Genomic DNA, 27,685 nt, shown 5'->3' with positions numbered 1-27,685 from the left:
TGGCTCTGCGTTCCTGGCGCAGAAAGTCCTGTTCAGAACTGACATCCGCTCGCGACGCCGGCGTCTAAGTAGCTGCTGCGATGTCATCCCTATCGACCATGACTACTCCTACGACGGACGCGGAGCCGCACTACACCACCTTCCGAAGCGCAGGGGTACTGCTGACGAAAACTTTCCGGATCCAGTCTGACACCTGGGGGTAATTCTAAGGTAAGGAATCTATCACTAACTAAAGTCTCTTACAGATATATCGTTACCAAAGGTAAGTAACTTGTTCTTTTGTTCTGGTAACCATCCTAAATGGATCAGGATCAACTGTACCGATCTTCCCACAAGACTTTTGTCAAAGCGGAATCAGTGGAAACGCATACAGCAGGCTCTTGGAAAAGCTGAGCCTGAAGGCACCTCCTAAGGCACTATTCCGAGGGAAGTGTAAGACTCAAACCTTCACCCACTTTTGGTTGTGGGCCATGGCAGAGAGATCCATGGATGGAAACCCCAATGTGAAAAAGATTACCTCTGTCATTTAGAGATGCATCTCCCACTTTTGATCCTCTAATGAGAGATGGTTGAGAGCATCTGCTCTCATATTGAGGGTGCCTTCCTGATGGGGTGCTACTGGGAACAATTTCAGTTGGTGTACTGATATGAACAGATGAATTGCCTATGAACAGTCTGCTTCCTGCGATGGAAAGTAGAAATGCCTTCATCGCAAAGCAGTCAGCCTGCAGCTCAAGCACATTTATGTGCATAATCTTCTTTGACATTGACCAAATGCCTTGCTCTGTCATATTGCCCAGAGGGCACCACAGCCATGAGTCATCCATATCCACAGTAAACTTTGCTTGTTATGGGCTGAAGGCACAATGCACCTTGATATAGAAGTGGTCTTTTTACCAGTGTGGGTCCGAGTGGACAGATGGGCAGATCTGCGCCGGAGCAAAGAGGCACAAATGGAATTGGAACTTCTGATATTTAAGGCAACACTGGGAGAGGAAACCTCCTTTCCCATCTGACATGTAGAACCAACAGGATGCACAAGGTCATAAAGCCAAGTAAACTTAAGATCTGTAGGACAGCGAGATGTGTTTTAGTCCGAAACCTCAAATCATCTCACGAATATTCATGATCCTCTAGGGGGAAGGCAAGGCCTTCATTCAAGTCATGTCTAGCACCAAAGCAGAGGTTGACTTTCATAGCGGTGGAGTGTGGTGGCACTATTGTTTATTGATGGCAAAGCCGAAGTTTTGGAGAAGAACCATTGTGTTCTGAAGATATTCCTCAACTAGTGTAACCGTTCCTAGGATGCTTGTTTCCAGTCCAGGGAATACCTGGCCTGGCAGTTCGGGCTGGACTGTTCTCATTGGGCGCAGGGTCAAGACTGATCTGCGTATGGCTGGGTCCAAACTGGAATAGCATGGTGAGCAAAAAACAATGGATTTATGCCCAGAGCTCTGTACTGGGGTAAATGTATGACCTTGATCTTTTTGCATTCCTCAACTAGCCCCATGTATCCTGCCTTTTCCAGCCAGTAGTCGAAGTTGGAAAATGCAAGGGTTCCCAAACATCTCTTTGAAGCTACCATAGTCTTCGAACACTTCAGTGAAAACAAAAGGCATACTCATCTGCCCAAAAACAAGGCCGTGAACTGATAGTGCTGAGAATCCATGTGAAATCTCAGATATCTAGGAGCTGCCTTTCTTTGTTAACATTAGTCTGTTCCAACTTGTATCAAAAGTACTGCTTTTTTCCTGGAATGCAGTTGAACCTAGAACCAGCCAAGACAAAAACCTTAGCCTTTGCACAACAGTGCTACATTTTTCCATATAGAGGCTACAACCTTAGTGTCTGCACAACAGCACTACATTTGTCCCTACTGAGACCAAGAGACCTGTAGAGGTTAGAATCAGACGTCTTTTTTCAGCTCCTTCTCCTCCAAATACCACTGGAAGATCTCTTTAAAACTATGCAACCATTCTTTAAAGTCAGAAAGCATTACATTGTCATAGTGATGGGTGCAAATTATTCAAGATTTAGTCTGACACCTGGAAAGAAAGAAGGTTCATATTAGAAATCTACAGGAACTATCATCATTTCCATTAGAAAGAACTTTATCGAAACTAAATAACTTGTTCTATAGAGATTACATCAATTCCAGTATTTGCCAGTGCCAAGACTTTTACAGGAGTTTTTTATAGTTATTTTTTGCTCTTTTAGCTTAATGGAAAGAGGTATCTAGGCAAGCCAAATTGTTTTTAGGCCATGAAGTACACTGATACAGTGTTGTAGCTTAGTCATTACCTGTCTATTATTCATAGATGAAGAGGAGGATGAGGAAGAAGTATATAAAATGGCAAGTGTGATGGCACAATGTGGAGGCCTGGAATGCATGCTGAACCGCTTGACCGGGATCAAGGATTTTAAGCAAGGACGGCACCTTCTGACGGTAAGTGGAAACATGCTACATGTAAGTATGTCCAATAGATGGTGAGTGGCTTACAACCTGCACAGATAAAAATGGTTTCCAGGTGAACAGAATGTGAGATTCCTATAATTGAGCATGGGTATGTAGTGCATGTGAGAAAGAACACATTTTCACAGGCGTACTAGGCATGTGACTACCAATCAATAAAAGTTGGAGATGTGCTGTGAATAGGAACCACATTTATCTCAGTGGTAAGTGCCTACAGTGCATGGTGAATGCTTTTTTCAAGTCATGTGAGTGGGGCTATACACAATGAATGTAAACATGTGATGAGTGGGAATCTTGCAGGGCAAGATACTGAACAAAGAGTGTTAATTGTGCTCTGCGCAGTAGGTGTACACATTATAATGAATGTAGTGTGATTAGCAAGGTTCTTAACACCCAACTGTTTGAGTAGGGCATTGAGCTGTGCTCTGTATGTGAAAGATCTGCTGCATAGGTAGGTAGTGGCCTGAGGATGAATGCCACTCTTTCTAAATAGGGCTTTAGTTAGGATGATTACACTAATTTGAAAGTCGCTGATGGTGCATGGGACACTCTGCCTTATGTGATGGAGATGAGAGCGAGGTAAATGTACATACTCAGTTTTGTCAGGTCTTAAGTTTTAAACTAATTAAAAGGGCGTTTGTACCTTGGTTGCAATATGATAGCAAATCACCCTAACCTCTCTGTGTATGGTCAAAGCAAATATTCTGATTAAAAATGGATTTGTGGGTACATGAATGTTAACTTGTCCCTCAGTGGAGCAGCATGTACAGAACTTTGTGGGCACTCTCTACACAGAACGAAACCGTAGGTAAAGTGATTGTTAGCTCCCAGTCCTTGGGTGAGTGTTTACTGTGATTGTGAAGAAAGAGGGTGGGTGTTTCACCGGTCCCCTTTGATTCCATGTTGTGGAGTGAACCTAGGGGTCTCCTTTGATTTCCATTTAGTGGGTATCTTGTTATCAACAGGAAATGTGGTGTCTTTTCTGTGACTTATGGGGCCTAGCATTTTCTTTTGCAAGATCCCTTCATGTTGAATAACAGGGGCTTCATTTCTTGCTGCACTGCTGAAGGTATCTTCCTTTTTTGTGAACTTTCTGTGCGAGTCTGCATTTAATTTTCTTGTGTTTTTCCTTTCCTCTGTGTCTTGGCAGGTGCTGTTAAAGCTCTTCAGTTACTGTGTGAAGGTGAAAGTTAATAGACAACAATTGGTCAAGCCTGAGATGAACACGCTAAATGTCATGCTGGGCACTCTGAATTTGGTAAGGAATGGGAGCTGACTCTCATGGGCTAGCATCATGGGATATGTTTGGTTAATAATAAAGGTAGAAAATACTTCTCCATTTGTGTGCCAGGATGAGATGCCACCATGAACTACTCTGCATTGATTATTCCATTCTCTCCTGACAGGCCCTTGTGGCTGAGCAGGAAAGCAAAGACAGTGGTGGAGCTGCTGTGGCAGAACAGGTTCTGAGCATCATGGAGATCATACTGGATGAATCTAATGCAGAGCCTCTGAGTGAGGACAAGGTTAGTATAAGCCGTAATCCTGTGGGAGTTTGAATGGATAGACAGCAATAAAAGCTGCATGACATTTATGATGATGTCATAAGTGATCATTTGTAAAAAGACCACACATGCAATTGTGATGTTACCATGTTATAGATAATTGTAAGTAATGTGTTTGTAGCAGATGTGGCTGTTGATACAAATGCTCTGCATACTCCTGCCATCTAGTGTGGCTTTTGTACGTTTGCAAGTTGTATTTCTCAGAACAAGTCTTTCGAGTCACAAGGTGTGCTGTGGTATTTGGTCAAGAGTGTGCATGGGCACTGAATCCATCTTGGATTGTTTTTTTCTGCCATCAGGTTCAGATGTACAGTGAGAGGGTTCAGAGCTTGCCGTGTGCCTTGCACTTTTTCAGGCCCATGCGGTTCAATTTCAGTACTGATGTTTTAGAAGAATTGTCCATGTTTCAACAACTTTCCTTCATGCTACTTCATCAGACACCTTCTGAGGACCGCCTACTTCCACTTGATGCTCCGAACACCGGGGCCTTCTCTGCTCCCTTCAAGGCAGTGCATGTCCTCCATTGACTATCGACACTGGAGAATGTAGACATGAAGAGGAGTGATGAAATGGACACTCTTTCAACATTGCCTCATGTGAAATTTGAAAAACTTGTGGTCAGATCGTCACCAATCTGTGCCACATCGACTTTTCCTGCAAGTTCCGCTTCATCTTATGCTCCAAAAAGACATTAAGGTACTGCAGAGTGTTATTGAGCACATCACAAAATGCACTAATAGTCATCCTCTGAGACTTACGGCCTTTTCAGAGAAGCCAATCCCTTCTGCTGCGAAAAAAAGCAAAGAGATATTTCCATTTGGAATCCTGCCAGCCAGCACCCAACTAACAGACATATCCTCGAGCGCTATGCAACCAAACCAAAGTTGTATAAAAGGTTCCACGTTGATTTAGTACAGACAAAAGACACTGCTTCCTCGACTCCGGTCAGTATTGAGAAAAGGCTTTGGAGCCAACCAAACCTCCACAGAAGGGCATCAAGCCTTGCCTGCCATCGAGCCCTACTCTACCAATGGGCATTGAGCACCCTGCTCACACTCAAATTTAGCAACAAGGGTCCTTTTAATGCTGAACATCCAGTTGACACCGAAAGCTTCATCGATAGCTGTATCTGAAGAGTTGGAGCTACTGATTCTACAGAGACTCTATGGGGGAACTAGACACTCTGCAGAATCATCTCTTTATCCAGCTCTTCACTGGGAAGATCTCCGGAAAATCACCTCAGCTGAAACCTTCAGAGACACCCCTTCACAAGAGAAGGTGTGCCTTTGAGGAAGAACTCTCCCTCCAGTTCTCTTTAAACTGCCACCAAAATCTCCTCCACTTCCCTCACCACTGCCACTAACTCCACCACCACTCTTAAGCTCAACGCCTCCTCTGCCTCCACCAGAGTCACCTGATTGGTCTCTGTATGAAGCTGGCTTTTAATGTAGTGCACCAAAACGAGGTACCTCATTTTGGCCGACAGGGTTTAATTTAATAAGCCCAAATGCTCTCTTTGTGGGTAGTGTGGACGAGCAGTTTAGCCTTATCAGAGGTTAGTGTTAAGCCCAAATGCTCTCTTTATGGGTAGTGTGGACGAGCAGTTTAGCCTTATCAGAGGTTAGTGTTAAGCATTTGTTGCACACACTGAGTCAATAAACGAGACACATACCTAAGAAGAAACTCAAGACCAATTTAGAAAAATAGCACAGATTTTTATATAATTTTAGACACCAAGATTATTTGAATGCGGTAAGTACTTTAGACATTTTCATTTTTTACAGCAATAACATTAGAGAATGGCAGCTGTCGTATTTGAGGGTTGAGCCTTGAACGTGATAATGTTATTCTATGGGAGAAACAGCCACTGCATAAAGGCTACTTACAGGACTGTTCTTCTGGACTTAATGCAAGTAGTTCCAAGATCCAAGAAAGCACAACAGTTCAAGTTAACCTTCCCGGGATGACCGGGTGCAGAGGTGCTGTATGCGGGGGTAACCTTGAACGCTACATGCTTAAGTGAATAGGAAAAGTACCTGCAAGCAAAAGGCTGCAAGGAATGACTGGGGGAACAGTCTTACACCACCCAAAGGGGGCTCAGCTTTTGAGGGTTTCAGGACCACAGAGACACCATCTGTTTACTTAACCCCGGGCTGTGAGGCTTTGGTGCAGAGGTGTTTTGTCCTATGGGTAAGTGAGTTAGAGGCTCTCACGGTTCTTGGTGCACCTGCAGAAGAAGGAAAAGAAACTCAACAGGGCCACTTTCTTTATGGAGCTGGACTCTCTCAAAGTCCCTCAATGTGCAGGTAAGTTTTGTTGGCGGGGGTGTTCGAGCTGAACACAAACAAGCCTTAGTGCTTGCAACTGGGTGCAGTACCCCGGGTATTAATGCAGCAGAGCTCCTGGGATGGACTAGCTGTTCATTACTTGTTGGGGAGCTGAGGCTGACCCCGGAAGCCTCAAAGTCCCTATTCTGGGGCACTGCTTCCTTGGGCCAGGAGGTCGACAAAATGCTCTACCAGGTAGATCTGGTTGGTGCCTGCTGGGACAGGGAAGTGATTCCTTCACTCCAAGGGCGATGTTGCTGGGTCAATAAAGTGCTGGTCAGACCTCCAAGGTTTTGGGGAGGCTCTTCCTCCTCTGGACAAGTCGGTCTTGTTGATTGTCAGGACAGCAGCAGCCAGGCAGGGTCTTGCGCCAAGTTTAGTGCTAGTTCACAGTTCTCGTGTCTTCAGCTTTTTTTGTCCTACTTCTTTTTTATGCAGACTAATCTGAGTTCCTGGTGTCTGGTGCTAGCTAAATACTAAATTTAGTGGAGTGATGGGTAGTAGCCAATGGGCTATTTACCCCTGGGGTCAATATATCTCCTATATGACCACTTCCTGTGAGGAGTGAGCATACCCCTACCCAGAGTTCCTAATTCTGCCGAAAACAATATGGTGGAACCCTTAATGGTGCACATCAGGTAGCCCATCTTAGGGGTTTGACTAGCTTGGATGTGCAACATGCCTACTGCATAGCTAATTTCTTGTCTGTCCTCGTCCAAAACGGGCTTCGGGGCCGGAAATGGCATTCTCCAGTTCTGGAGGAATGCCAGGGTCACATAGCAAAGGCTAGAAGAATAGTAGGTTTCAGGGGGCCCCTCTGTAGTGACCCTCTGGATACCTATTCTAATAAATCCAATACTGGAATAAGTAATGGTTTATTAAGACCAGGTGTTTCATACCAAACACCATAGGTTTTAGTGAAGCAATTGTGTAGCTGGGTAACTCGTGATGACCAGTGCCCAGTACATACCTTATGATGACTTCTCTGTTCACTTGCAATGTCTAGTAATAAAACTAGATAGCACAGGAGAATATCTGCTCATGCAGATATGTCCTCACGTAAAATATAATGCACCCTACCTTGGGGCTCTAAAGCCTGCAGTAGCAGTGACATACATATAATGTATTCAGTGAGTTTGGCATGGCACACAGTGAGTGTGCCATGTTGGGTTTTCACTAATGGTTTGCACCATATCACACAGCCTGCAAAGGCAGTCCGAATGTGGGTCCCTTAGGGCAGCTTAATACTTGCTGGAGTGCTTAGGGTCACTCTTTAGTACCCATACCCTTGGTAACAATGGTACCATTTACTAAGGACTTACATGGATGCTAAATAATGTGCCAATTGTAGCACAATAAGAGCATTGTACCCTGTGTTTAGGGAAAGAGCACTGGCACTGGGGCCTTGTTAACAGGGACCCAGTACACATCAGTTGAAAAACATCTGTACCAGTGGCAAACATTGGGGTTGACCATGACAAAAAGGGGCACTATTCTACAGTCCCCACACACCTTTTCTGATCCATGTCGTCCATGTGATGATAGCAGTCTATATGATCCCATCAACCCTTATCACCAGCCTTTAGACACTGAGATGACAGATTACCCTTGGGGCGACTACAGTGCAGACTACATCACCCTCCACCTCCGGCATCTTCACCAGAGGTTAACACTGCCTACCATAGGGTCATCCAAAGGGCCACTGGCCATCATAAAGTGGACAGGCATCTTGCTTAGGAGGAAGAAGACTTCCAAGTCCAAACAGCCAGTCCAGTTTTTACCCATGCTTAAAGGCATGATTAAACTACAACTATCACAAATAGGTGCAGCAGCTATAGGCAGAATAAAAGTCGCAGTATTCCTACCTCAAAACAAACAGATAATAGTCCAGTTTGGATGTTACAAAATTCCTGTCCAAGTGCATAGGGAATGGAAGATCATTTTTATGGAAGAGGAAGCCTCACACACGCAATTGTGTCATGCCTTATCATCTGCAACCTCTTCCCTTCCTGGTAGGACAGTGCCACCAGGGTGAACTCGACCTCCTGTTGGACTCAGCAGAAAGGAGTTCTTAGATAAAAAGCTACTGGATAAAGGCAGGATCCAGATCAGTGGGTTAACAATATTTTGCAGTTCCCTGGTGAGGCATCTTCATTACAAAGGGACCACAGGTATGATTAAAAAACCGAGGCGATATGGTTGTTGAGAACAGTCACTCACACCGTCTCTATATTTAGGCCAACATGTTTCTGCCCTATTAAATAGTGCTAACGGGTCTCGAGCATTCCTCAGGGTCAAGGACACCTAAATTCCTCCTAGTGGCCACTTTGCCAAATTTTGTGACGTTATAAAAGAGGGTACAAAAAATAATGCACTGCACGGCATGCCACTGCACACTGAGCACATGTGATATGTGACATCACCCATGCAAGGATGACACGAATGCACTGTGCACAGTATTATTTTAATGACAATAGTAATCAAAAATCCTGAGATACTACAACCACTTTCTGGTTTTGTATAGTCGAAATTGTCCCTTACCCTAGACTTTAGGGGATACCAGCTTCCTGGTCAAAGAGGGGAGCAATGTCCTTTATAGTCACACACTGGTCAACGAAAACATATAGTCAGATAAAGTGTAGATCGTATACGAATAGTACATACATGGGTTCCCTTTTTGAAGGTACAGTCTCGGGTCTGTTGAAGATTCACAGGCTATTTATGCACCCCAGCAAGGAGCGTAGATAAGTTGCTTCCTTTACAACCTTAGATAAGGCTCTCCAGCCACCTCCTGGGGTTGCACAGAAAGAGGATAATGACTCACATGTTCTCCCTTGTGGTAGTTGCTAAAACCACAACTCAAAAATACTTTCAAACCCACATATTCTCGTATTCTGGTGGGAAGGGCTTTTTTGTCAAGATACCCGCTAGGACCTAGCGCATGCTTCACAATCATCTGCTATCTGTTCCTATTTACTTGTACAGTTTGTCTATAACATGCCCATTTAAAACTGAAACATATCTTCTCCATACAATTGCCACTACATAGCCTCTTATGAGCAGTATTTTATCACAAGGGCTGATAAGCGGATACAGGCAAAAGCACTTCCACAGGCGGTGTACTTATGCAAACCCCATTTTAGTTTGCTAATGTCAGTCTATATGTACATCTCGTGAATTTTGAAGAGATTTGTGCACCCCATCCCAATTGTTCAGACATTGCACTCACTGTCACACGTCCTCAAAACGAGACAAGCTTCTACTCCTCTTATGTCAACATCACTACTACATGCCATTATGCCCCAGAGGTATGTCAGCTGTATCCGGCTCTGAAAACATTCCAAGTGCCCCTCCCCATCCCCCCCCCCTTCCGCCTCAAACAGGGGTTGTTTCACCCACTTACTACTTTAGACGAAACATTGTGCCTTTCAACCTGACCTTGCCGTTCTTTGCCGCTTGTACAGAGAGAAAATGTGACTGCTTATGAAGCCTACCCGCTTCCTGCTGGCTAGCGGGCTTCCGTGTTGCGTGAGGGGTCACATGACTACACCCAAGTGTGTTAGAGGAGGGTAATATGGTAGGTGTAGTCTCTTTTTTATTTATTTATTTATTTATTTGATTTATATAGCCCAGGGGTCTCTAAGCGCTTTGTCAGGATCGAACATTGAGTACAGTGGAGAACAGCTAGTCATAAAATTACAGGCCACCCCATGCTTGCTGAAAGAGCACTGTTTTTAATTTCTTTCGGAAGGGCAACAAATTAGTTTCCTTCCGCAGTTCCATTGGCAGCTTGTTCCAAGCTGCTGGGAGTGTATAGGAAAAGGCACGACCACCCACCGTGGCCAATCTACAACGTGGTTGAGTGAGAAGCACCCTAGCTGGGCTATAGGGGATTAGGCAGGATTTCATTTAGATTGGCGCCTTACCATAAAGGGCTTTGTGTACAATACACAACCCTTTGAACATTATCCTTTGCTTAACTGGCAACCAGTGCAGTTCTCGCATGAGGGGGGATGCATGGTTGTTCCTTGACTTTTAAAAAATAAGCCTAGCAGCGTCATTCATGACAACCTGCATCTTATTCAGGAGTTTTTGCGACAGCCCTATGTATAACTAATTACCATAGTCCAGCCTGGCTAAGATCGTGGTGGAAACCGCACGCCTCAAGGTGGAAAAGGACAACAGCGGGGAAACTTTCCTAAGTTGTCGAAGGAGGCCAACACAGGGCCCCACGACAGCCATAACTTGTTTCTGCATGGACAGCTTGCCATCCACCTGGATGCCCAAGCTTTTAACCACGGCCGCAGGTTCCGGAGGTGACCCTAGTTCTCTTGGCCAGAATTGATCGTTCCATGGGATGCCTGTGATGGTAATGGGCAATACCTCGGTCTTGTCCGGGTTGATCTTTAGTGAGTTCCTGGACATCCAATTGGCTGTGTACTTCAAGATGTTTTGCAATCTTGCAAAAGCACCCGGACCGTCATCTAATTGGATCACAATCTGGGTGTCATCCGCATAATTGTACACCTGGCAGTCCATCTGGTTAAGCAGTCTGATCAGAGGCTGTAAGTAGATATTAAAAAGGAGGGGCGACAGGGCAGACCCTTGCGGCACTCCACAGGTGATAGATGTAGTGGTGGAAAGAAGGTCACCAAGCTGCACTCTCTGTGACCTCCCTTGAAGGAAGGAGGAGAGCCAGGCATGTGCCGTGCCCTGAACGCCGAAGTCCATCAGCCGCGACAATAGTTGTTTATGACAAACGGTGTCAAATGCCGCGGAGAGGTCGAACAGCACCAGGGCACCTGGGTTTTTCTTATCTGCCCTGTTTCTCAATTCGTCCAGAATAGACAGCATAACGAGTTCCGTGCTATGATTCGCACGGAACCCAGCCTGGTTCGGCTCAAGCAAGATGTTACTTTCCAGATGTTCTGAGATATAGGCCTGAAATTTTTCAGGCATTTCACGTCCGCCCCTGTTTTCTTCAGCAGGGGAATCAGCCGGGCCTCCTTAAAGGAAGACGGTACTTGTCCTCTATGTAAAGATGTATTTAAAAGGCTCAACACGTCTTCCTCTATACCAGGCAGTGCTAGTTTGAACACTTCTGGTGGGCACAGGTCTGCCAGGGAACCCGATTTGACCCGACCCAAGAGAGCTGTAAGCCTCTCCTTCGTAATCAAGGGTAAGGCAATAAATGGGGTAGTCACTGATGTTCTAGCAGGTATATCCTGCGGAGGGCAGTCAATCTCGGGGGTCGCAACAATTTCAGCTACAAGATCCGAAATCTTGTTCACAAAGAAATCTTGAAATTTTTGGCAGTCCTCCCGCAAGAACGCCGTGGTTTGCTCCTTGTTTTTCCTAAGTTCCGTGAGGACTCTGAAGATTTCTTTCTGGGGGTTTCTAGCGGTTATAATCCTCTCCTCAAAGAACTCCGCTTTCCTAGCTATAATAGCCTGCTTGTAGCTAGCGAGTGCCTGTGTATACTGCCTCCGAGAGTTGAAGTCATAATCCTTACGCCAAGCTCTTTCTAGTTTCCGAAGCCCCCGTTTCTTCTCCCTAAGTGATTCGTTGTACCAAGGGGCCCCAGATCCTCGGTTCACTATATTCATCCTGCGTATTGGTGCCAAGTAGTCCACCGTCTTCCTAAGTTTGTCCAGTAATTCCTTACAAAGGACATCTGGATTCTCTTTCCTGTTGTTAGGGGGTGGGTAAGTTCAGAGATAATCTAACATTTGGTCTCCATTGATGTTTTTCCACTTTCTGACCGCCTTCCATCCTTCCTTAGACTTCATTGTTTGTTCATCCAACAAGATCTCGCCCCTCACCAAATGGTGATCAGACCAGACACACGGCTGGACAATTACCGCACCCTGTGCTGGAGATGTCATCCAGACCAAGCCAAGGGTATGACCCTTGACATGTGTCGGGCCCCTCACTTGTTGGACAAACTCCAGTGATGTCAATGCCTCATCAATCTGGAGAGCTTGTCCTTCTTTCGGGACTTTCTCCCAGTGATAATTAAAATCACCCATGATGACCACTTTGTCATATCTTGAGCGTATATCCTGGGCCAGTCTCAGGAACAGATCAGTGAAGTCCGGCGATGCCCACGGAGGGCGATAAACTAGAAGGATAATTATACAGTCTGCTCCCAGCTTCAACCTGACACCCAACACCTCAGCACCTCCCATGCTTTCGGCCAGAAGTCTTTCACCCCGTAGGCGAGAGCTATAGAGAAGGGCCACCCCACCACCTCTCTTCGTATCCACTGTATTATGATACAACGCCGAGAAGTGAGCTGGCAGAGACGCTACGAGATCTGGCATAGAAGAGTCCCCTAACCACGTCTCCGTTACTCCTAAAACATCCAGTTCCCCGTCCTCCAGTAGATTAAAAACCTCCAAGTTGTGTATCTGAAGAGAACGCGTGTTGAGGAGACCGTAACGCAGACCACAAGCCTTGTGCACATGATCCCGCCTAGGGTCTGTCCTGGGTACTTTCAGTAATCCTAACTGGCCGAGTGTGTCAGCGCACCCCTGACTGATGGTAATATTGCCAAGATTAGCTTCCCACAACTCACCTCTACTATAGGTGCGATGCGGACCAGGGTTCGTGGCCCCGGGTCACGGATGGGCACAGATGGGCTCGACTCTGGCGTGACTCCGGCGTGCTCACGCTGCGCGCGAACGCTGCGCGTCAGCATGGCCGTCTTAAATAACTGCCTCTGTGCAGCTAGCGCGCAAACAAAGATGGCGCCGTCAAGCGTCCCGTTTTCCCCCCAATGTGTCTGCCGCCAATAATAAAAGGGATGCAGGGACCCGCTAAAACGCAGTGTTTTTGACAATTATAATGCAAGTGGTTGGGTTATGCACAAATTTAAAAACAGGGGAAATATAAACTTACACTAAATCAAATAACAATAAAGGTATTTTTAAAACGTAGTTGCCCACCAGCACTAAAGCGCGATCTATATGAGCGCTACTCGCGTTGTTAGGTGTCCTACCTGATCAAGATTGCTTCCAGGTTTGCCCGCCCTAAATAGCTGCCTCTGTGCAGCTAGCGCGCAAACAAAGATGGCGCCGTCAAGCGTCCCGTTTTCCCCCCAATGTGTCTGCCGCCGATAATAAAAGGGATGCAGGGACCCGCTAAAACGCGGTGTTTTTGACAATTATAATGCAGGTGGTTGGGTTATGCACAAATTTAAAAACAGGGGAAATATAAACTCACACTAAATCAAATAACACTAAAGGTATTTTTAAAACGTAGTTGCCCACCAGCACAAAAGCGCAATCTATATGAGCGCTACTCGCGTTGTTAGGTGTCTTCCCTATGTTTGCTGTGATTGGGGAGTTGTTAAATGAGAAGGCTCTTATATTAGCTCTCTAGACTAGTGAAACAGGATTGTCCCACTGTTGAATTATGAATGAGCCCCTGTGGAACCTCAGTGTGGTTCTTGCATTCCTCATGTGCACTCCATTCGAGCCTATATGCAGCTGCTCCCTGAGATAGCTCACATTGAAAACAATGTTCCTCCTTGTGATCAAGTTGCGTGAGTGAGTTGCAAACGCTTTCTGTTTGCCAACCGTACACCACCTTTTTCTCAGATATATTCGTTCTATAGACCAAGGCAACATTCCTCTCAAAGATGGTAAGATCGTCTTATCAGATCGCAACAAATACAGGCCTTAAAGGAGACCATGCTCCAACCTTTCCAGAGGATGCTAGTTCCTTTAGGTGCACTGTCTGGCTCCATGGAAACTTTAGGGGCCCCAAGACTGGTTTCGTCCAGCGTGGCCTACCCTGGCCCCAACTGGCCCTGTCTGGTACCTCCCTTTTCCCCAACCAGCCCCAGCCTTTGAGGACAGTGAGTGTGTTATATGGTGTGGTTGTGCAACCACAACCTGTATTTGTGTAATACCCCATCTGAAAGAGACACGTTAGTGATAGATTCCTTACCTTAGAATATCCCCAGGCGTCAGACTGGATCCGGAAACTTTTGCGTAGCAGTACCCTTGCGCGTCGGTAGCGTCGTCTGCGGCTCCGCGTCCGTCCTGGGCGCCGTGATGACGTCGTCGGAGTACTTAGACGCTGCCTCCACGTGCTGACGTCAGTTCTTCTTTTTTCCGCGCCAGCAAGCGCAGATCTGGAAAAAGCAGTAACCCTTAGTCAATTTTTTACTAACTTTTTTGGATAATTTTTGATCATTTCTCGAAGTCTTACGACTCCGATCGGTGCCGTAGGGATGCCTGGTTTCAAGCACTGCGAGGATTGCGACCGCACGATGTCGGTCACGGATCCTCACCACCTGTGCCTAACTTGTCTAGCCGTCGACCACGACGACATGGCCTGCTCCGACTGTTGGGCCCTCTCTTTGAAAGCCAGGCGGGAGCGGTCCCGCAGGCGACTCGAACTCCGGTAGTCAGCCACGGGAGGTCGAGGGACAGGTCGCGGGCTCGGAGCCACCACAGTTCCGAGAGTCTGCACCACTCCTCCGGGTGGAAGTCGTCGTCGGGTAAGAAGCACAAGACTCCCAGCTACTGGTCTGCCCTCGCTACAGGTTAGTGACTAAGGGAGGGAGAGCCTTTTCAGTGTTAGTTCCCCAGTTATGGAACAGGCTGCCTGGGGTGCTGCGTGGGGAGGGGAATCTATTACGATTCAGAAAGAGCCTAAAAACACTACTGTTCAGTAAAAGCATGAGCACAGTGTAATCTAGCTACGGCCTCAGCTTCCACCTTGCCAAGTTATTGTCTGTTACCATCTTTCCAAGCGCTTAGAGACCTGCAGGTGATTAGGCGCGATATAAAACCACAATAACAATAACAAGAAATCGAAGAGGCGTCATCGCTCTTCTGACTCCCCCCGACGCTCGCGCGATGCGGCCAGGGGTTCGGGTGACACCGCCCACGCGGCTCCTTCGGAGTCGCGGGCGTCGCGTCCCGCTCCACACCCTCCGGTCCCTGGGCGAGACGCGACGCCGGAGGAGATCGAGTGCTTCCTCATGGCCATGAGGTCCCTCTATCCTCCGACGGGCTCCGTTGCGCATTCAGGCCCAGCAGACCCGTCTGGGCCCCCTAGTGGGTCGGGGCCTTCGGCCCGACGCCGTTGGGTGCTTCGGCCCCGCCGCCGCCGGCGCCGCGGGCCCCACAGTCCCGACACTGCCGGCGCCTTCGGGCCCGGCGCCGCAGGGTCAAGCAGGCCCGACGCCTCTGCCGCCGCAAGGTCAAGCGGTTCCGACGCTGCCGGCGCCATCGGGCCCGGTGCCACGGGACCCCACTGGACCTTCTTCGGGATCTGGATCGTCGCCGGTGGACCTTACGACCCCCCCTGGCGTCGGTCCGTCAGATGTCGCATCCGGCGCCGTCCTCAGGTGGCGCCGCCCCCGATGCCTCTTTCGTTCCGGTTCCGACGTCGGAACGGCGCCGCTGGGCGCCGCTTTCGACGGCGTTTGGAGATTTTCACTTCCATGAACCGGCCCCATTGATTGAAAACCCTGAGTATCAGGAGATGGGTGATGAGGAGGATTGGGAGGGGTCTGAGGACCCTCTGACCAAAGAGTGTCAGTCTCAAGAGGACTGGACAGGGGAACTTGGGGAGGCCAGTGGCATGGACACCTCTCCAGACACTGGTTTTGTCTCCCCTCCAACTGTGACTTCGGAGGAGGGGGCAACCTATAGTGTGGTGTTGATGAGCAAAGCGGTGCTAACTCCACTAGCCCAACCCAAGAACTTAGTCATTTGTGGTTTCTTTTTCTTTCCCCTTCTTGTTTTTTGACTTGTCTTTACACTTTTTTGTATTATAAAATGTATGTTATTGATCTTTTTATTGAACATATGTATTTTTATAAAAGAAATTACCAACAAAAATGAAGAAAATAATATAAATAAATTATAAAGACTATTTTGTATACAAATAACATGTCTGGTCTTTATCAATTATGTTTACATGTCACAATATTTAATTGATTAATTTGTGTGTGTTTTCCCTGGGTTTTGGCCTATAAATTGTGTTCACTACTGTTCTGGTTTCCAAAAATTAGCGTATTCTAGTCCCTACTGGTAGTGAATATATTATGAGTAGGGGTCCCCGTTTTTTCCAAAACGACTTTCCGCCTATACCACTTCTGCCCAGAGTGCTGAAGAAGATCAGGCGCGACCGGGCACAAGTCATCCTTGTGGCTTCGGACTGGGCACGAAGGTACTGGTATCCCGAGCTACTCAGTATGTCAGTCGATCCCCCGGTTCGTCTGCCTCTTCAGGAGGACCTTCTGTCGCAGCAGCAGGGGACAGTCCTCCACCCGAACCTGTCCAGTCTCCACCTCCATGCTTGGAGATTGAGCGGCGACAGTTGAGGCCATTTGACTTGCCTCCTGAAGTGTGTAACATCATTCTGGCAGCCAGGCGTCCCTCCACAAAGTCGGTATACGCCTGCAGGTGGAACAGATTTGTGGCATGGTGCACAGCAAAGGCTATGGATCCTCTTTCTGCCCCTCTTTCTAAGGTTCTTCTCTTTCTTCTTTCCCTTCCCCAGCAGGGCTCTGCTCTGGGCACTATCAAGGGCTACCTTTCTGCGCTTTCGGCCTTTTTGAGGCTGCCTGATCAACCTTCTTTGTTCAAGTCCCCTATTGTTAATCGATTCTTGAAAGGCATTACGCATGCGTACCCTCCTGTGCCCTTTGTGATGCCTCAGTGGGACTTGAACTTGGTTCTTACATTTCTGATGTGTGCTCCCTTCGAGCAGCTTCACAACTGTCCTCTTCGCCTTCTTACTTTGAAGACTACCTTCCTGGTAGCCATCACCTCTGCCAGGAGAGTGAGTGAGCTCCAGGCTCTATCCTGTAAACCTCCTTTCCTTTCAGTCCATCCGGACAAGGTTGTGTTGCGGACAAGGCCCTCTTTCCTACCCAAGGTAGTCACGGCCTTCCACATTGGGCAATCCTTCACCTTGCCCACCTTCTTTCCGCCTCCGTATCCCTCGAGAGAGAGGAAGAGAGGCAGAGAGGCTCCACCGTCTGGACCCAAAACGTGCGCTCTCGTTCTATCTGGACCGCACACGCCAGTTCCGGGTGGATGACCAACTCTTTGTTGGTTACGTGGGCGCTAAGAAGGGGAAAGCGGTGCACAAGCGGACCATCTCGCGGTGGATCATCTTGTGGATCCAGGCGTGTTACTCCTTTGCAAGGAAGGAACCCCCTGTTGGGCTGAGGGCTCATTCCACTCGAGCCACAGCGACTACAACTGCCTTGGGCCGAGTGTGTCCTTGCAGGACATTTGCCAGGGGGCTACGTGGGCCTTGCTGCTCACGTTTGCAAGACACTATTACCTGGACAGTCAAGTCCGGAGGGATGGCTTCTTCGCCCGTTCCGTGGTCCAGGACTTTCTGGTGTGATTATTGGTTCGCAGACCCACCACCAGGGTTGGTATTGCTGGGGTATCTATTCTAAGGTAAGGAATCTCTCACTAACGTGTCTCTTTCAGATGCACAAGTTACTACTTGTGTAACGATATAACTGTAAGAGACATTAGTTAGTGATAGATTCCTTACCGACCCACCCATCCTCCCCGTTCTGCGAACCGATATCTAGGATTAAGGTCATCCCCTTTCAGGGCCCTAGTTTCAAGGCACCAGTGTTGGTTTTTAGCATAGGTCTGCGTTTCTGGCGCGGAAAAGCTGTGTTTAAGAACTGACGTCAGCACGCGGAGGCGGCGTCTAAGTACTACGACTACGTCATCACGACGACTGACGCGGAGCCGCAGTCGACGCCTACCGACGCACAAGGGTACTGCTACGCAAAAGTTTCCGGATCCAGTCTGACGCCTGGGGATATTCTATTCTATTCTATTCTATACTATACTATACTATACTAATGTCTCTTACAGATATATTGTTACACAAGTAGTAACTTGTGCTTTAGGACCCTTGGCTTTTGTTTGTTAAACTTTCAGCTTAATCTTGGATAGTTGTGGCTCTGAGAAGCAAGACTTACACAAAGGAGCACGTGTAAAGCATTTAAACAGCACCAAACAAATTAAAGAAATCTACACGACACTCAAGAAATCCAACATCAGTTTAAAATAATTGCCTGTATTTTTATAAGACTTTAGACATAGAAACGAAAAAGATCCACCAGAGGGTTCCGGAGATATAGAATTTACATGATGTAACAAATCAAAGCATTTCCCTCAACCGAACAAGCAATGGCAACTTCAATTTGAAACATAGAAACTTATTTAAGGAAAACTTTGGGGGGTGTCAATGGGGTCGAGTAGAGTTACTTGGGGCAACAATCTCTGACAGGGAGCTAGTCAGGGGGCAATAGCAAGGTCCTCTGAAACAGTTATGTGCACAGAAGAAGCAGTCTTCCAGCAGTTCCAGGCACTTTATCTGCATTGTGATCGATTCCTATGGAGTGGTCCTGATATGTAAGGAATGAAGTTGATGAAGATGCTCTAAGGATGCTGTGGATGCGATGCTTTCTACTGGTTGATGTGGTCCTGATCATATGGGCAACTTCCCACCTAGTCCTCTCCAAAGTGGCAGAAGTCTAGTTGCCACTGGACTGCCAGTCGCCTGGTGTCGCATCACTGGCCAGTCCTTCCTGGGTCGATAGCTTCGTACTCTGAGGGTCCATGCAGCTCTCAGACAGCACTCTCGGGTTCTGCGAGCTTGGCTGCAACTCTTTGCATTGGGTCTTGGTCCCAGGTGCTGCACAGCAGTGGCGATAGATTGAAGACTTTGGGCTTCCAGCCTTCCCCAGCAAGCTTCTTCAAATTTTGTGTACCTGTGCTGGGAACAGGAAACCTGTTGGCTGGCCCTTGTAGTCTCTAGGCTTCGCTGGGCTCTAGTAAAACCTTCTTCTTGAGCAGGACACTGCAGACACATTCTCTCTCTTCTCTAGCCACCGGGTGCAGCAGGTCTATTCTTCAATGGTGCAGCCTCTTTTTACTGGTCCCTTGGTGCAGCAAGGCAGTCCTTATTTGGTTCACCTTCCAGGTCAGTTGAGATCTGAGTGCCAGGGGTGCCCTCTTTATGCTAGGACAATTGTCCACCATGCTGGATGCGGTTGGTCGCCGATGGACTACCAGATTCCTGCCCCCTTCCTTTAGTGTATGGCACCTGGCCATGCCAGGATGCACTATTCAGCAAACTCTGAAGATGGCGAGAGCCCTCTCTCATTGTGTGGACCACAATAGCCCACCCCAGGGGTGTGGCTACCTCGGGGCTACATATCCCTGGGAAACTGGATTGACAACTGGCTTCCCCTCTCTGCTCCCCGTGCCAGCCTGTCTGTATAAACAATGGGGCAGCCCTCCCCCCTAGTGTTATACATTTGCCATTTAAAAGCAGCTTCCCTTTCAAGCCTGCCTTTTGGGGCTAACACCCATGTGTCTTCGTGCAAGAGAGAGGTAACCCCTCCCTAGCCTGTAATCCCTCGTTGTTCGCCTTGCTGAAAGTCTTACAATTTAAAGGCAACAAAGTGACAGTTACTTTAATTTCGATTTGAGATTCTGGTCGAGCCTAATGTAGCTACTTGTTTGATACCTTTAAGGACCTAATTTAGTTGCACTGTTCAGGAGTTAGCACTGCTGAGAGTTCCGCGTGTTACCCTTCATTCACTAATTTTGCAACCAAGCCTTTTCACCATAATAATGGCAGTCTCGCGTTTTTACTGTCAAAACATGTAAACTACATGTTCTGCCCATGTCAAGTGTTGCGCCCTCCCTTAGGACTCTTTAGGCCTGGCAGAGAGGCGAATTACACAGATGCACAGGGGAAGTTGAGGCTTTGCCTCTGCTTTAAATGGCAAAGTCAGGCCAGCAACACACAACTGCCTTACCATTCCTCAGTAGTGGACCGAGAGACTTGTTTTACTTGTAGGACTTACAGGGTAGCAGAACCAGTGCTGCAATCCCTGAGGTACCCTTCTAACTTACATGCCCCGTGTACCATATACTAGGGACTTACAGGTAGGTAGGCCTTCCAATAGTTTATAGCTAATTCTACATACACTTTAGGGTCAGGGCACTGGCACTAAAGTGTAGTTAGCAGTCCTGAGTCCACTCTCATAGTTGAAAACCAGCAACATCAATCCAAAAACTCGGGCGTGAACAAACAAAAAGAGGCATTTACTTACACAGCCCTTACCTGCAAACTTGCTTTGAAGGCCATTTAAGTCTCTTTCACTCCTGCACCTGCTCTGTATCTAACCTAGACCCCTATTTCAGGTCTTAAGCAAATGTTGGCCCATTCTCGGCCAGTGATCAGTAAGGCATCCTGTCATAGCCTGCCTCTGCGAATCTGGTCTTTCTGACCCAGCACCTGAAAGCTTTGTAGTTCAGGCTTCCCCCAACATGGTTAACCACAACACATTCCCCGCTGCTCCATCAGATGGAGAATCAAAGTGACTAGATGGTTGGGGAAGAGGGTCTTCTCATTTGTCAGTTTGGCTTTGAAGCCCCTTTAAGTTGTATTCATGCTGTGGGGCTATATGCATACTAACTGGGTTATGGAGTGCAAGATTGTTGCTGGTGTTTCAGAGGAATTCATGAATTTTATTTTCTAAAATAACTCAAGAAGGCAAGAAGTGGCTATAATACACTCCGGTCTAGTTACGACTGAGTGTGTTGGTTGTGCCATGAGCATCAGTATGTTAATTAGACGCCATGCCCTGATTCACTACACTGATTTACCTGGGAATGTGCATGTGTTTTTTACCGACATGTCATTTGATGGCTCAAGGATTTTTGGAAGCAGAAGCGGAATCTGTGTCAAATGGCAACTAAGATGTGGCTTGATCCTTAGGCCTGCTATCACCAACCCCTCCATTCCAGAATCAATACCAAAAATTCTCTAGGGGGCCAGAAAAAGTGATGGTAGATGCCATGGTCAGCAAGCACAGCACTAATCCTTTTTTCATCCCTTGCCACACCGCTCTCAAACCGCTTTGATACCTCCTCAAATGGTTGTGCAACCAGGCTGATGTGTAGTTACCTCAGACCAGTGGGTCCTACAGGTTGTGCAGTATGGTTACATCAGGGGTCTCCAACCTTTCCTGTAATAAGAACTACTTAGGTTCAATGAAAATCATCCCGCTCTACTAATGTTAGTGATGTGATAGTGACCACCCCATCCAGGACTGTCAGCAGTTATCACATTAGTGCAATAGGCAGGGTTGCCCACAGTAAACATGTAAAACACCATCCATTTTGACTGCATCTGCATGGGTTATACATAACGATCATAGCTGCAACCTCCCTGGCACCAAGGTAAATAATAGCTTTAAATTCATTTTGAAAGTTTAACCAATTTTCCCCAAAAGTCAGCTTATGAGTTATAAAAATATGCACATTTTCATCTCGAATATATGGTTTTATTTCTAGTATGCAATAATAATTCAGCCTAGTAAAAGCTACTACATTAGTAGGCTGCACATAGGAGAGCACTCCTAGGTAGCTGGAGAGATACTGGTAGCTCACAAGCTACTCGTTGTAGACGCCTGGGTTACACTCCACTTTTACATCCACTCTTCCACTTGTTGCACCTGTTTTGTACTGTTGTCGGCACATCATGCCTCCATCTTTGGCCAGGAAGTTTAATCACTGCGGTTTGAAGGGCCCTTAGAGTTTCCAGGCAGAAATGGGCCGGTTGTGTTAGTTCTGTTGTCTTTTGGTTCCCAAAAATGACGGAGGGATCAGTCCGATATTAGACTTCTGGTTTCTGAACAACATTCTTTGGAAGAACAACTTCAGGATGTCAAACTTGGCCCATGTCCTTGCTCCCTGGATCTGGGTGACTGGATTGTTTCCTCGGACTTATAGGACTTTTACCTTCAAAACCATCCTGAACCCCCCAAAGATGCCTTCTTGGGTTTGTGGTGGGGTCAGACCATATTCAGTTTGCTGTCCATCCTTAGCTAAGCCCTTCCATCTCCAAAGGTGTTTGTGAAGGTGATGCCGGTGTGCTCAGCCCATCTTCACAGGTAAAGATACATTTATTCCCATACCTCAGCGGCTCCTTCTGGAAGGCAAACTAACCACAGTCAGTTGTGAACCACCAGCAGAATGCCGTCTCCCTTGTATCTCCATAAACTAGTCGGAATCCCATCTGAATCAGTGCAGGTGATCCAGTCCTGGAAATGGTTGTGCCATTCAGGTTGTTATCCAGATGTTTCAGACCTGCTTCTGATTTCGGACTCAGATTGCTCTGAGGCTTCTTGAATTCATTTTTTTTTTTAAACCTTTATTATATCGTTCAACACAAGATACAAAAGTAGCCCTGTAACGACAGGGGCCGGTACCACATGTATGCAACACGGATCAGTAATGCCAATAACACAGCTCTTCAGCCGACAACCCATGGGTCCGGCAGCGGTAAAGGATAGACGATGTATTGAAAACATTTCGAATTAAGGATATGCATAAGGTTTCATTATATATTTAACCCCCCCTCAAAAACGAGATAAAGAAGAAGATACAGTATATCCGGAGCTACACACTCGGAGGTATAAAAATGCGGGTAGGTGTTAAAAGGTAGTCGTGGATCAAAATAGACCAACAGTAAAAAATGCAAACGCTAGTAAGTTCACTAAGGGTAAAGAACAAAGCTACCTATCTATCATCACAGCCACCCACCCCAGACCCCGCCCACGCCTATACTTCAGGATGAAACCGAAAGTTATCGCTACCAGACCCTGCAAGAAAAAAAGAAAAGGGGCCATAGAACACAACAAAGGCAAAATAACAAACCCCCCACGCACCCCCCCACCCTGCACCCCTGCAATGGCTACGGCCTACCCCACTAGCAGCGGCCTGTCGCCCAGAGGAAAACCCGAAAGAGCGAGAGAGAGAAGAAAAAAGGGCCCATAGAACAAAACAAAGGCAAAATAACAAACCCCCCCACCACCCTGCACCCCTGCAATGGCTACGGCCTAACCCACTAGCAGCGTGCCTCTCGCCCAGAAGCGCCCCTAAAAGAAGAAAGCAGCGGAGGAGGAGAAACCAAAAACCCCACTCCCGGACTCCCCAACCCCCCACCAGATGCGACCCCCCGGAAACAAGTTCAAAATAAAATGCAGCGAAATACACAATCAATCTGGGGAAGTACCAAACACACCACCCGACTCCTGCAGTTCACAGGTCACAATCCCAGCAGCAGATTAAATATTGTCCCGTATCCTGAAAAGCCCCACAAGTTAACCCTGGCCAGTACGAATGTTCACTGGAGCACGTATAACCCAGGCCACAGCAACAATGAGAGAGGTAAAGCTTTCATGAAAGTTCAAGTCAGTACGAACAAGCCAAGTAAAGGATAAAAGTTCACGATCTCCACAAAGCAAGCAAGGAAAAGCGTGGAAGGATGATAAAACTCTCCAATAGTCACAGGTGATCTTGTGAAGGCAGTCAAGGTTGTCCATAGTGATATTCGGCGAGATAGGGCTCAAGCAGGGGATGCTGACAATGTTCACGGGCGCGTGATCTGTCTTATAGGAATCCGCAGCGCCAAAGGGATCCGGCTTCTGCACAGGGACCTCGAAGTTGGATATACGATGTTCCGTTGGTGGCACCACTGGCTGCGATGATGACAAAAAGCTGCTGTCCGGTCTCTGGCAAAGATCCTCCATTGTTACCGACAGTGCCTGATAGTTGACGATGATCTGTGAGTGGAGCGCACTAATGGCCGCTATTACGGCGTGCAGCGGTGGCGTGTGTTTTGTCCCCTCCATCTCCTGGCCGGCTTCTCCGGTGTAGCAGGCAAATCTGGAGCGGACACCAACAACGGGCGATCTCACCTCACGATGTTACTCCTTCGCCGCTGATCAGGGCTCCCGTCCGCACCCCCCCCCCCCCCTCCCCAAACGATGTGTCACGCTGTAGCGTGTGTGTTGCAGGCAGGATACAAAATCACCGTTAAAAACAGGAAGATTAAATCTCCGTTCGGGAGACCGGACAAAGCCCAAGGTTCACAGCCGATGTTGTTCAATTCCAGCCCGGATGGGTTGGAAATCGAGGCCCCGGCTTCAGCTCCGGGGTAGGCCGAGAATGCAACACGGCGTATCTCTGTCACCCGGTAAGATAAAAAGTTCGGGATTGCGCCTTCAGAGTCAGTCACTCCTCATATATACGGGAGTCCGGTGTGAAATCAGGATAACTTGCAGGATATACGAGCTGCTGGCAGAGGTCGGCGGAGCCGGGAGCTTATGCGGCCATCTTGCTTGCTAGCGTAGCTCCTCCCCCCGCTTCTTGAACTCTTGACCTTCTGCTAGACCCCTCAAGCCCATTGGCACCTACTGGCTCTCCAGTGGATATGCCTGTGGTGGGCCCAGCAATCGGGTTGTCTCTCAGAGAAAACCTGTATTTCGGTAGAGGTAGCTCCGGTGCCTTCAGTGGTGGCTGAAAGATGTTTAGCTAACCAACCTGCAGCAGGTCGTCGTTCATACCCCCTACTGAGCTTTCAGTAGTATTGGATGCATCACTCTTTGCTTGGGGTGGTCTCTTGGGGGAGGGGGAAGTTCCCGGGTGTAGGAAGCTAGCTCTGTATATACTCTACCAAAATGAGGAATAGTGTATACTGAGTCCAGCGGAACCCCAAAGGTAGGCAGAGTTAAAAATAGATAGCACCTTACTCTCTATTTTTGGTACTGTGGGTGAGCAGTAAGGCTTTATCAGAGGGTATTATTAAACATTTGTTGTACACACTCAGGCACAAAATGATGCCACACACTTAAAGGACTGAACTCGGACACAATGTGTTAGTATCAAAAATATTAAGTTATTTTATTTCTGGCACCAAGCCAAGCCTGGTGCAGGTAAGTTAGATAAATGATTTGCAAAATCTTATGCAATGTTTTACAATTGAATGCAGGTTCAAATGCAGAATTAAGAAATTACTTTTCAGATTACTATGTATGTTACTTTTTAGATTACTTTTGCTAATCAGTCTGGTATGCCTTGATATCACACTGTTACATCTCCTAGACTAAAGGCAAGTAATTCACTTTTAGTACATATGCAGTTTTTCAGTGTTCCATACAAACCAACACCACACTTGGAACAATTTTTATGAAAAGCAGTCAATGCAGTCCTATGGGACGAAATTGAGTTATCGGTTTACAGGTAAGTACACGTTTGTGGGAGTTGGTATTCTGGGGCTAGAACCAGGGTTCCCCCAGGGTCAAGGATGCACTCTTGTTACACCCTTAACGGAACTATGGCAGCCAGGTGCAGAGTGCTGAGGCCCAATGTTATCCATTGGGTGTTAGGGGGGCTCTGGTTGGTGGCTGCTCACGAGTAGGCCACAAGGTTATGGGAGCAAAGCTCCTGGTGTTCGCCTCAGGGCAAAGCGGGGTCCGAGTTAGCACCTACAGTACACCTGCAGTGGTGCTGGGAGGCTTCGTGCAGGGTGCTGTTTTGCCGTTGGGTGTCCTATTGATTGATGGGGATTCTCTGGTTGTAACAAAGACTGCAGGCTCTGGACGTAGATCTTCTGGAGGCGACCGCCAATTGGAGAGGTAAGTTGGGATGCCTGGGGAGGTTGGGACACCGTCAGTTGGGCCACCCAAGGCCTTGGGACATCTGGTGCAGGGGTGTCTTTAGGCGTCAGGTTTTCTTACCAGCTCCGGTAGCTTTCGTGGGGGTCCTCCAGAAAGGGACTGTAGGCGTTGTTTGGAGAGTCGAGGCAGGTCAGGGATCACCAGATCTGAGGTCAGGATCGGGAAGACCTCCTCATGGTGTTGGGCCTCTTGAACTCGGGCCGTAGGTGTCCGGTGCAAAGTGGTGCAGACTCACGGTTTTGGCTGAGGCTAGAGTCTGTTGTTGAGCAAATCAGTTGCTCACAGGAGACCAATTCTTTGGCTTGGAAGGCAGGGCAGGTCCTCTGGGTTCTTGAGGTTGCTTGCTCCAGGACACACTAGGATTTTGCTGGAGCAGGTTCGAGGTGGGGACAGGCCGGTAGGGCTGGAGCCAAGTCAGTGGGCGTCGTCCTCCTCCTCTTAGCTTCAGAACAGCTTCTTTGGTCCTTCTTCTCTTCTTGGTCGGTTCTGGTCTGAGGAGGCAACGTTCGGGGTTGCCCCTAAATACTAGTTTTAGGTCTGTTACAGGTAAGTAAAGGTTGGGACCAATGGGTCCCTTCCTTGGGGTGGGTACACCCCCTATTATACCACCCTCCAGTGGGAGGGGTGCATATGCCTCACTCTGGTTGGCTGGGTCCCCCCAGGGGACCCAGCCAACAACAGTGCTCCGAGAGGTGTGCTTCACCTTGCCCCCACCTGAGGGATGGGCACACCTCCCTTCCTCACTTGGTTTTCCTGCAGATTCTTCCGCCCAAAGTGGGACTCAGAACCTCGGGAGCCAGTTGCTGGAAGCAGCAGAGGGCTGGGGTAGTTCACAAAGGCGGCAGGCCTTTGAAGCTTCCCCTTCGTGGACCCTGCCCATCCTGGAGGAGGAGGCTGGCCCCTCGTCTCAAGATGTGCACTTTTTCAGACCTCTGGGGCAGCAAGCTCTCGACCCAGGGGTGCAGAAACATGTCTGGTGGTGGCAGCTGGCGAGCAGCCACTTAGCCAGGACACTAGTTATGTCGTTTTTCAGGGGTCATCTCTAAAATGCCCTCTGAATGCATTTTTCATTAAATCCCACACTGGCTTCAGTGTTGTTTTAATGTGCTGAAAAGTTTGATACCAAACGTCCCAGTTTTCAGAAAAGCCATTATGGTGCTGTTGAATTCGTAATGGCAAACTCCCAGCACCATATACTCTTCATGGCATTACTGCTTTTACAATGTCTAAGAATTGGTTTAGACACTATAGGGGTACAGGGCTCATGCACCTGTACCCTCACCACTAGTATGGTGCACCCAGCTAGAGGGGTGGCTGACCTATGCCAGGTTGTGGGTTGTGGGTTGTAGGCATGGCACACAGGGATGTGTCTAAATCAAAGGATGTGGGTACAAGACACACTGTCAAGACCGTACCAAGAGCACAGCTTGGGTGAACATACTTGAGCTTCTTGCACAAGTGTTTTTTGTAAAAATTCAACTACTTGCATACAAAAGAACGCACATTACAAATAATCTTCGGGTTTCTCAATGATTTTGTAATTCCAATTTTCATTGATAATTATTTTTTCATATATTTCATATTTACACATTATTCAATCAAGTCATTCCTTCATGACTAACTTAATACATGACTCAATGATTCAAAAACCTAGTACAATGGTAACATCAGTTTTGTTGACTTGAATACACCGATGACAGCGATTGGTGGTGATTGGCCCGATGCATTTCAGGATGTGTAGTCCCTTCCTCAGGGGCCACTGTAAATGAAATAATAT

At 47.6% G+C, this 27,685-nt stretch overlaps 1 protein-coding gene across 14 annotated transcripts in view; it reads left to right on the top strand.

Annotated features, from left to right (window-relative positions):
• UBR4 (ubiquitin protein ligase E3 component n-recognin 4) overlaps nt 1–27,685 on the top strand; it is a 1,723,360-nt gene that overhangs the window by 1,515,233 nt on the left and 180,442 nt on the right. For all 14 annotated transcript variants that reach the window (XM_086921716.1, XM_086921718.1, XM_086921717.1 and 11 more), the window contains 3 exons: nt 2,319–2,446; nt 3,624–3,731; nt 3,880–3,999. In XM_086921716.1, coding sequence (XP_086777842.1) covers nt 2,319–2,446; nt 3,624–3,731; nt 3,880–3,999 — 356 coding nt within the window. The remainder of the gene's footprint in view (nt 1–2,318; nt 2,447–3,623; nt 3,732–3,879; nt 4,000–27,685) is intronic.

The sequence above is a fragment of the Lissotriton vulgaris genome, chromosome 5 (assembly GCF_964263255.1).
Source record: "Lissotriton vulgaris chromosome 5, aLisVul1.2, whole genome shotgun sequence".
Classification (NCBI taxonomy): domain Eukaryota; kingdom Metazoa; phylum Chordata; class Amphibia; order Caudata; family Salamandridae; genus Lissotriton; species Lissotriton vulgaris.
This window is presented reverse-complemented; position numbering and strand designations above follow the sequence as displayed.